The sequence below is a fragment of the Carlito syrichta genome, unplaced genomic scaffold, assembly GCF_000164805.1.
Source record: "Carlito syrichta isolate Samal-C Ts95f unplaced genomic scaffold, Tarsius_syrichta-2.0.1 Scaffold305827, whole genome shotgun sequence".
Lineage (NCBI taxonomy): Eukaryota > Metazoa > Chordata > Mammalia > Primates > Tarsiidae > Carlito > Carlito syrichta.
In genome coordinates this window covers 119,943-130,141 of record NW_007249923.1, presented here as the reverse complement: position 1 = coordinate 130,141, position 10,199 = coordinate 119,943, and the positions used below count along the sequence as shown (strand labels likewise).

General features: G+C 52.0%; 1 protein-coding gene across 5 annotated transcripts in view; it reads right to left on the bottom strand.

The window, feature by feature from the left end:
* EIF4G1 (eukaryotic translation initiation factor 4 gamma 1) overlaps positions 1 to 10,199 on the bottom strand; it is a 20,258-nt gene that overhangs the window by 6,609 nt on the left and 3,450 nt on the right. For 2 of the 5 annotated variants that reach the window (XM_008062781.2, XM_008062782.1), the window contains 22 exons: positions 9,761 to 9,873; positions 8,845 to 8,937; positions 8,578 to 8,644; positions 7,471 to 8,292; positions 7,118 to 7,206; positions 6,836 to 7,022; positions 6,616 to 6,749; positions 6,356 to 6,514; positions 6,000 to 6,188; positions 5,622 to 5,819; positions 5,259 to 5,405; positions 4,800 to 5,036; positions 4,546 to 4,650; positions 4,282 to 4,441; positions 3,970 to 4,070; positions 2,852 to 2,954; positions 2,550 to 2,652; positions 2,084 to 2,316; positions 1,823 to 1,941; positions 1,529 to 1,701; positions 1,090 to 1,215; positions 858 to 939 (listed from right to left, as the gene is read on the bottom strand). In XM_008062781.2, coding sequence (XP_008060972.1) covers positions 858 to 939; positions 1,090 to 1,215; positions 1,529 to 1,701; positions 1,823 to 1,941; positions 2,084 to 2,316; positions 2,550 to 2,652; positions 2,852 to 2,954; positions 3,970 to 4,070; positions 4,282 to 4,441; positions 4,546 to 4,650; positions 4,800 to 5,036; positions 5,259 to 5,405; positions 5,622 to 5,819; positions 6,000 to 6,188; positions 6,356 to 6,514; positions 6,616 to 6,749; positions 6,836 to 7,022; positions 7,118 to 7,206; positions 7,471 to 8,292; positions 8,578 to 8,644; positions 8,845 to 8,937; positions 9,761 to 9,873 — 3,740 coding nt within the window. Of the gene's footprint in view, positions 1 to 857; positions 940 to 1,089; positions 1,216 to 1,528; positions 1,702 to 1,822; positions 1,942 to 2,083; positions 2,317 to 2,549; positions 2,653 to 2,851; positions 2,955 to 3,969; positions 4,071 to 4,281; positions 4,442 to 4,545; positions 4,651 to 4,799; positions 5,037 to 5,258; positions 5,406 to 5,621; positions 5,820 to 5,999; positions 6,189 to 6,355; positions 6,515 to 6,615; positions 6,750 to 6,835; positions 7,023 to 7,117; positions 7,207 to 7,446; positions 8,293 to 8,577; positions 8,645 to 8,844; positions 8,938 to 9,760; positions 9,874 to 10,199 lie in introns of all 5 variants that reach the window. The other 3 variants (XM_021714861.1, XM_021714863.1, XM_008062779.2) reach the window with 2 other exon arrangements.

The window sequence follows — 10,199 nt, the reverse complement described above, 5'->3', positions numbered from 1 at the left end:
TAAGACTCCAACTCAAAAAAAAAAAAAAAAATTACTAGCAAGTCTTTTCTTTCTTAACAGTGCATAAATAATGTCTTACAATCTATGGCACCTTGGATTCAATGAAATAAATGGCTCAATATGTTAATTTATTTTTAAAAAACCTGCCTGGTACATGTCTGTCTAAAAGGATTATATAATGCTGAAAGAACAATTCTTTTCAATCCAGTCTCATTCCTCCCAGGTCCAGATAGCTGAACTCTTGAATCTGCACATCCCCACTTCTCACCACTAAGCACCACATCCAACTTGCCCCTCCCCATCATTCTGCCTTGATACTTGCTAGTCACCAATTAACTTTCACAAAACCACTTCAGCACCCTTCACGGAAAAGCTTGTCATGAATATTGCCAAATAGTCCTTTGCAACCTCACAGTACTTAAGACACTCCACTCAATTTCAGCTACTTTATTTCGCGCTTTACTTCACACTCTTGTTTTTATCAAGCTGTCATTTCTCCCTTCTCTTCTACCAACTTGTTTCCTAACTGTTTTATTCATTACTGTATCTCCAGTGCTTAGGAAATGGTAAATGTTCAGAGAAATGCTAAGTGAATGAATAAATGAACGAATCAACCCTGGACCCGGGCCTTAGATTGCCGTTCTCCTTCAGCCTTGGCCAGAACTCATCTGATAGGAACTGGCCTGAGGAAGGTTGCCCACCTCAATGTTTCTGCCCTCAGGCACCAACATGGTAGTGCCATCACCATACTCCTTCCCACCGCTGGACCATGACATTCCAGGGCCATAACAAGCAGCCAAGATCATACCACGGGGAAGGAGTCCTGACACACTGCCCTCCGCAGGGCCCTGACTTACCATGCTTTTGCACAGGAGGCCCAGGATCTCCAGCAACAGGGAAGCAGCTTTGCCCAGGGGTCTCAGAGGCTTTGTAATCTCCCTACAAGAAGAAAAACCCCGTGTTGATAGCCTCCACAGCTGTCAACACTACTCCAACCACCTCCAAACCCAGGCATCCAACCTGCCACATTTCCCTACCTGCCCCTTTCCTGTCGTTTTTCCTCCCCTGAATTCCAACAAAGGGGCTTACCTGAACAGCTCACCCATGGGCACCCCACCTTCCTGCAGAATGGGTGTTACCAGTTCTGCTAGGTAGAGCCACACATGAGGGATGTCAATTTCCATGTCCTCAGCCAATTCCAGGATTTCATACAGCCTACAAAGCAAATTCAAAGTCAGGACATTCTAGGGAAGACAGGCCAGGTTCCCATCCTCCCCAAGGCAAGACGGCATGGCTGAAGGAAACAACCTGGAGCTCCAAACGAACATCTACTAGACTTGGGGAAGTCATCTCAAGTTAAGACCACTTCTGTGTCCTTAGATGGTTACCCCTCTCACCTCCCCCCCACCCAAGTCACAATGACCAGGGCAGGTGAGGGAGGAACCTATACCTTCATGCAAGGTCCCCTAAGGAAGCTAGGGAGGTAGGTCTGTAAAAGCAGGGGCCCACAGAAGCTGGTTGGTCATACCCTTGGTAGTACTGAGAAGTGGAGAGGTGTCCAGCAGAGAGCAGCTGGTGCAGCAGCTGCCCCATATGCTCACGAGTAATGGCACTGCGCTCCAGTGTAGACTCGACACCGTGCCGTACAAAGATGAAAAGCAGGGAAGGCGAGGCCAGCTCCTGCACACACTGCACTGCCTCCTGAGGGGCACAGGCACAGCAGAGAGTGGTCACTGTCTGGCCCAGACTCTGCATGCCTGTGTCTGTCAGCATGGTCCATTCCTGCTCCTCCTCCCTCCCTCAGTCACCTCCCACTGCCTACCTTCATGTCATTAAGATGGAGGTACTCCTCAATGATGGCCTTGGACTTCTTCTCTATCTCTTCCTCAGAGAGTGTGGCTTTCAGGGGGCCCGCTGGGGGCAGGGTGGCTTCTCGCTTCACTGTGGGAGAACACAAATCAGAGACTCTTCAGTTCCAGTCCTTCCAACAAACAGGGTCTGGCACTCTCAAAAGAATACGGGACCAGCTAGTCCCAAGGCAGCCAACACCCTTCCCCCCTCCATTCCTCTCCCAGCACCGCACCAGCATCCCGCCCACGGTCCCGATCCTCCGAGAGACTGGCTGCTTTGCGAAGTCCCTCAGGCTGTGAAGGCCGCTCTCTACTCCGTTCCTCTACTTCCTTGCTGAAGCTCCGCTTGGTGGCAGGTGTCCGCGCACGCTCAAGCCGGTCCCCACGGTCACCTCCCCGTTCATTCCGCTCTAGGCGGTCTCCCCGGTCCCCAGCTTTCTCGCCTCGCTCTCGGCTCAAGCTACTCCTGGAAGAAAAATAGGCACACTGTTTCTCACCTGTACTGTCCAGGCACTGTCCCATGGAATTACCCAACATGCTGACCAACTGACAGCCTTGTTCTTGGCATAATGAATGTGTCCCCATCAAACCCAGGGGTTCCAAGCAAGGCAGGTGTGAGGAATTCCCATCCTACAGCAACAACCACAATCCAATCACAGTACTCTCGGAATGAAGGACAAAGACAACGAGGCACCTCACCTCTGTACCACACGTCTATTATCTGTGCTTTCTGTAGGTACTGCTTGTTGAAGGGCTGAGAAGCGATTCAAGGTACTAGTAGCTGGACGAGCGCCTTCTGATGCTGGGAAGGCAGAAAACCCAAATCAAAACCTTTCTTGCATTCTCTTCCTAATTTGCCAGTATAGACTTAGTCCCAGTCCCACCAGTAAAGCAGTTCAACCCCTGGAACCACACATGCCTCCGATGTGATCTGCATTGCTTCACCACCTGGCACTGAAAGCCTCCCTTATAGGCTCAGCTCCTTCCACCAGCCTCCATACCTGCATCTGAGGGCTTGGCTCCTGAGCCTCCACTGCTGCCCTTGCCCCAGCTCAGTCGCCCGCCAGGTGCAAAGAGCTGGTTATTAGAATCAATGGAACCAGGCTGAAGAAGGAAAGGGAGTCGAGTCACGGTCTGACCTCGCTGAATCCCTCAGCTGGCACCACCATACGAAGTCACATAAGCAGCTATGGCCCACACCAGGAACCAGACAAACTTGTTCTGTAAAGGGCCAGTCTCTACTGCAACTACTCAATTCTGTCATTGTAGCAAGAATGCAGCCACAGACGGCACTTAAAAAAATGGCTGTTGACTATGGACACTGACATTTAAATTATTTCATGTCCACATCATAAAATATCACTCTTGCCGGGCTCGGTGGTTCAGCCTGTAATCCTGCACCTTTGGGAGGCTGAGGTGAGTGGATTGCCTGAGCCCGTGGGTTCGAGACCCGCCTGGGCAGGCGAGACCTCATCTCTACAATAAATCAAAAAATTAGCCGGGCATGGTAATGCGTGCCTGTAGTTCCAGCTACTCGGAAGGCTGAGGCGGAAGGATCACTGGAGCCCAGCAGGTTGAGGCTGAGGTGGCCGGGAGTGGCCACTACACTCCAGTCTGGGTGACAGAGTGAGACTCCAACTCAAAGAACAAAAAAAAAAAATCACTCTCTTGTCGATGTGATGTTTTTCTCAACCATTTAAAAATGTAAAAACCATTCCTAGATCCTGGGATTTGTGACAGCAGGCAGCAGTGGATATGGTATTCAGGATTCAGGTTGGTTTGGTTTTTGTGGGGCTTAAAAATCTTTTTTTTCTATTTTAAAGATGTGGGGTACAATTCAGGGTTAGGTATACAAATGTTCATCATGCAGGTAGCCTTGTTGATGAGGTGTAGGTTAGTCTGCCAACCGCTGGCCCAGCCTAACGTGAATATACCCTCTTCAGCTGGCAATCCTGTCTCTGGTAACCTAACCAGTTCGTCTAAGAGGAAAAATTCAGTTGTCCCCTTCCCAACACTAGAAAAGTGAGGAAACTAAGGTCCAAAACTGAGCTCAATGCTTGCCTGGTCCCTCTTGACCCTCAGCCTCACCAGCATCACTCCCTCCAACATACACCCCTACCTTGGTGATCTTGGTGAGTCGGGACGTGTCAATGGGGCGGCTGCCTTTGCTGATGGGGACTGTGTTCCAGCCACCATCGTCCACGAGTGGAAGGCCACGGCCTAGGACAAAAAGGGGGGCACATGCTAGATGAGTAAATCCAAGTGGCCCTCTTCCCCTTAGGCCACCCCTCAGCCTCCCTTCCTCAGATCCTCAGTTCCATCACGGGGTCTCAGTGGCCCAGACACGTGGCACTAACAGGAAGTCATCAAAGGAAAGTATAACCTCCCAGTCCCTGCACTGTTCCCTCCTCAATCCCAGCCTCAAACTCACTGATGGATGGGCCTGGAGGGCCACCCCGACGCTTCTCACTGCCCTTGGCCATGAGCTGCTGCACTTTGATATGTTCCCGATGCTCCTCCATCTCTGCCTCCTTGTGGATCTGATCAATGGTTTTGGGACCCTGATCCCCTCGGCGTGGCACCCAATTGCTCTATGGGAACAGGGGCCAGTCACAATTATGTCAGAAAGGGCCAGACAAAGCAATGCAAGGAACTAAGGGGAGCAGATTGGCAGTGGGAAGGAGGGGACACATACCCCCCGCAGATCCAGCACATCTTGCAGCATGAAACGGATGCGAGAGGAAGTCTTCTTTTCTTTAATAATTTTTTCCATCTGGTTGAAATACTGATCCATTCGAGGCTGGGGAGGAGCAGAGATCAGGTCAGGAACTTCACATACCTCACCTCTAACTGTAGGCTCTGCCCCCTCCTCAACCCTCAGTCGTATCACAGAGGCTCAGCGGGCCCACATGTTTCAGCCCATCCTCCTCCACAGGCAAGGACCCCTACCTTGGCTTTTTCAAAGTCCAGGTCTTTGCCAATGGTGGTGAGTAGTCGGCAAAGGCACTCAAGGGACTCTTCATCATGGTTCTTAAGTAGTTTGACCACACAGTCATGCATTATTGCCTCTGTTAACATCTTCAGCTTGAACAACTCCCCAATAAACTTAATATTCCCTAAAGAGCGCCGCCGGGCTATGTCCCGAGCCTCTTCTAGTTCTTCCTTCAGGCGACCCCGCTCTTCTGCCTGTGAGTTGTAAGACAGACCCCATGTCAAAAACATACCAGCCACCTGGCTAAAATTCTTCTGTGCTCTATCTGGAAATCCAAATCTAGCAGCAAGTTCTCAAGTTTAAGGTACAGAAACTCCCAAGACACCACTATTCCCATCCAAATGCTACAGCTGACCAGCATCTGGATGAGGGGAGGGGGTGAACACAGAACAGAATTGTAGTGGGTTTTCTCTCACCGTGGCGGCTTCATCCATCTCTTTTTGCTTCTTCTCAAAAACCTCATCATCATCTTTGTCTTTCTCAAACTCCTTCTGACATCGATTTAACAACAGTTTTCGGAAGTTCACAGTCACTGTTGGCTTTTCTGTAGTGGGCACTTTCAGCTGTAGATCAAAAAGAATGTCAGACCAGTCCAGGGTTGGGAAGATCCTCCAAGAGTCTTGAACTACCTGACCCAGGAAGACCTCTGACCCCAGCTCTGCCTCCTACTGGCTGCCATCAACAGCACAGACTGGAGAACCAAGAAGCTGGGCTCAAGGAGACTTGGAATAAGAAGTGGGAAACTAGACCACGAGATTTAGAAAACAGTGGAAACTAACCGCCATGAGGCAGCGGCACATGTTGGCATAGGCCACAGAGAAGTTGGGTTCTGAAATGGCCTTCTCAAAGATGAGGTCAATGACCCCTTTGAGACGTTCTTCCGTGTCGATGGCCAGCTGCGTCACTTGTTTCATCAGCTGCTGGAACATCTGGGGTGTCAGCTTATTCAGGATGGAGCGCACCCTACGGAACAAGTCCTGGGGGGGAGAGGACACAGAGGTTCCAGTGAGGTTCTCAGAAGAACAGAAGCCCTTGGAAAGGACAAAAGAGGGCAGTGGGATCTTAAGTAGATGCCAATGATAAGGACGAGCAGAAACAAAGAGGGCAAAGTTGGCAGACCTGAGAAGGAATAGACACCTTGTCGGACTTGCCATTACCTGGGTTTTGCTGCCATCAGCATCCTCTTCCACTCGGTCTTTATCAGCTGCCGTCCGCTTGCTACTGGGTTTCCAGGCCTTCTCTGCTTTGTTCAGTTTTATATCTTCAGTCATTAACACTGTGGCAATAATTTTGCGTGGTTCCTTCCGGGGCCCTTGCTGGGAACGCCGGGGTCCCAGGCCAGCCTGCTAAGCAAGGGATTAGGACAAGAGAGAACAGAGAACCAGTCAGCACAACATGCAACACCACTGCCACACATCTCCAGGGCAAACCTCTCCCGGACTGGCAATAAGAACGAAGGGAGGCACCCATCCCGGACCCGTGCCCACTTGCTCCATTAGCCAGCCCCACTCACCGGCCCTCGGGACAGCTCCCCACCTGGCCCACCCCTTGGGGGCCCACGGCTGCTAAGGGCTGGTCGGCCAAGGTTGGCAAAGGATGGAGTGAAGTCTGGGCCACAATTTATGCCTTGTAGTCTGGTGGGATCCAGTGGCCGCAGTGGTGTTTTATTGGCCTGAAAGAGGACAGAGAAGGTCTCAGATGCAGGCTAGGACTATTGACTACTCTCGTTAAGGACCTCAGGCTCCCTCCCATCCTCCTCCTCAAACCACCAACCTTGTCCAGAACGACTTCACTGATATGGGGCAGTCCCTCCGGCTTCTGCATGCTGGCAAAGATAAACTGAAAACCAAGCAGGAACTCGCGGTCATAACGCTTTTTCTCTTCAAGGTTTAGAGGCTTCCACTGGTCTGCAAGGGAGAGAAAATGATCCAATCTTACTGCCTCCTGGGGCTCTGACGGTACTCAGCCATCCTCACCCCTTTCTTTGGCATACCTGACTTATATTCATACTTCTGTTCTCCAGGCTGAATGTTCTCGGCATTGTGAATTTTGTCTTCCTTTGAGTCCCAGGTCTCATCTGCTTCCTCAGGCCGTATGGGTACACTGCTGCCCTCAGATTCCGGGCCTGGGTTGCTGCCTGCAGGAGGCTGATTTTCCACTTCTGGTATTGTGGGATTCACCTGTAACAATAGAACATTCAGTTTTGGTTACAGAATGACCACTGTTCCACACCCAAACTCTGCCCTCTCCCCATAACTATTTCCTACTCTCTTACCTCTTTAAAGGCATCTAGAAGGTCTCCCACAGCCTCCTTCTTATTTAGCTCCTTAATTTTCCGTCTCCTCTTTGGCACAGATACTGCCACTAATTTTAAAAAATAAATAAAAGAAGGGGTGGGAATAATCTGAGTAGTCCTAACCCTTGGGAAATAAAAAGCAGCCACAGTACAATACTTTCTTTTCCGTTACATCCACTCTAGGTTTACAAGTCCTTAATCTAGCTCCTAGGTTCCATCACAGGGCTTCCATGACCCAGAAACAATGGCCCAAGTGGGAGGTCATCAATGAAGGTAAGGAACCACATCCCTCTCCCAGCCTGTCCTACCTCCACCATTCAGCCACACCTTACCCTGGGTGGCTGCTGCTGCCTCCAAATTCTGGGACAAGTGGGCGGAGACAGGGGTGCTCTCTAGAGGAAGCAGTTCCTCTCCTCCCTTGTCACTCTCAGCTTCTCCTTCTCCTTCTTCCTCCTCTTCTTCCTCTTCCTCCATTTCCTCCTCCTGAGCAGGAGGAGTCACTGAAGGAGCCATAGCTGGAGTGGCAGAGAGGACTACGGGAGGGGTTGATGCTGTAACCTCCTTGGTCTGCTCCTCTGGTTCACTAACTGGGCTTAAGTCCACAGCTGGTGGCGAGGGGGCTCCGTTGAGCAGTTCCTCAGGTTGGGCAGTTGGAGCGATGGGCACAGGGGACTCCGAGGGGCAAGCCAAAGGAGGGAGAGGGGCAAGCTCTGGGCTTGACTCCACCTCTGGTTCCAGATCCTCAGATGGGGCCACGCCATTGGGCTCATGAATTTCCACTGTGTGAGATACCAGGGGGGTGGGAGCCTGAAGAGGAGTGGAAGAGAACTCGGATTCTGGAATTGGTTTGCTAAGTGTCACTTCTACTTCCAATATGGGTTCAGCGAGAGGAGTGGGTTCTGGAGAGAGGCAATATGGCTCCCCAGTCTCACGGGGGAGGGGGGCTGGTTCTTCCGCAGACATTTGCATTATTCCCGTTGTCATAGTGTCCCCAGGCATAGCGAGGACTGTGAGATTAGGTTCAGACCCTGGTTCCAAGATTGGAGGTGGTGACGGGGTCGGAGAAGGTGATGAAGGCTGGGATTCTGAAGGGCTGTGCTCTGGGCCAGGCAGCCCTGGCCGGCCACCAATGATTGCTCCCTGCGACCGGTCATCTGCATCACAGGAAGGAAGACCAAGTAACTAAAGGCAAGTCCTTCACTACTGTTGTTCTTTCCCCTCCTCCCAGCCAAGGTATTCCCAACACCCTTGCCCCCCAGTCTTCTCCCACCTAGGCTATTTTTCCCATCTCATCCAAAACCCAATCCCACAATATCCCACACTATCCGAAACCTATGTCATTCTTCTCTGGCACCCAGTTCAAGTCATCCCATCTTCTCAGCATTTAAATTATCACGCTCCTTTTCCCCATAAAAGCACTGTTCCACCCAATTACTTACCTGGCCGGACAATGACAGCAACCTGGGGCGTCTCCCCATTAGCCTGAGGCTCCAGACCGCCTCCCGTCTGCAGGACACAAAGGATTACCAAGTTTTGCACTGAGGAGTCCCACAACCCTTCTTTACTAGAGTCATTTCTACTTTAGCTCTGCCTAGAAATCCAGGAAAGCAGGGAAATAAATCCCTTAGTTGAAAGACCAACAGACTTGGGAGTACAGGGCAGAACAGCCATCCCAGCCAGGGTATCACTGAAAGAGAAGACAGTACCTGGGGAGGGGTGGGTGTGGAGGCAGTGCGGGCCCCAGACATGATTTCCTCCGTGATATCCTTTCCGCCTTGGTTTGGATCTCGAATTCGGATCTGGGGAAAGAAAGCTATGGGATGAGTGGGAAGCAGGAGGAGCCCACCTCTCCCTGCCCCACACTTAAGACTCCAGGCCAACCCCCCACCCCCCACTAGGAAGCAGGTAGGTGGGTGCCAGAAACCCCATGAGTTCTACTGTCAACCCATCTGGCTGCTCTTGTAGTTCCTGCCTTAGCCCCCACCCCTAAGAGACCCTTGACCTCACAGAGCAGCCCTGTACATCACAATGCCCCTCCCTCCCTTACCCCTGCCCCACCAGCAGTCCCTAAGTCAGTGGCCACACACTCTGGGGCCCAAGACCCCCATCCAGCACCCATTAGGCTCACTTGTGGCTAGTCTGCCTGATCTCTAGGGGCAGGGCCCAGATCCAGTGGGTGGAGCCAGGGTGACTCAGCGGCTTCCCCAGCTCTGGCACCCTATTCTGGGCACCACGCCCAGGGCTTGAGGACTGAGCAGAGGCGGAGGCCTTGAGAGCTTCCAGGACCGGGGGGTGGGGGTGGGGCCACAGAAAACAAACTATTTCCAAGGCAAGCCACCAGAAACCCAAAACCAAGCATAGTTCTTATGAACCCCCAGAGCCCAGGTCTCTCAGGAACTTCCCTGCTAGCCACATCGGCTTTCCCATGAGCTGCATCTACACTGAAACCTTAGTACCTTACAAAGAATCAGAACACTCCATAGACCCTCATTCTCTGCCCACTCTCAGTCGCAAAGCCCTCATTCCTCAAGTTCCTGCTCCCTCGGGCACAACAACCCAGCAGCACCTGACCCTGATTCTCTCCCCTTCCCAGATGTACCAGGATCCCCTGCTGCTACTCACCGTCTTGCGCTCCCTCTTGGGAGCAATCTGGGGTGGCTGGTTCATCAAAACTGGGGCAGGAGCCACACCAGCAGGAAACTGCTGCACCCCTTGAGCTGGATAGTAGGCGCCAGCTTGGGGGAGGGGGACAGAGGAGAAGAATGGTGGCAGCGTCAGGAACAACCATATAGTAATGCCTGCTTGAAGGCCTCCCACCTCCAGAACTTCTCATCACCCACAGCCGGCCCCTTGCCCTGCCCTGCCCTCCTCCTCTAGGGAGTTAGGTGTCTGTCAAAGCTGGGGAACCAGTCTGAACTGCGTTTACAAGAATTCCTAACACTGACACGCACACACCTTGTAGGCAGGCACTCCTTCCCCACCACACACCAGCTACCAGGAGACTTATGTCTGTCCTTCTACTCCACAAGGTATTCTCGTGTACACTCCCCCCCCCCCCCCC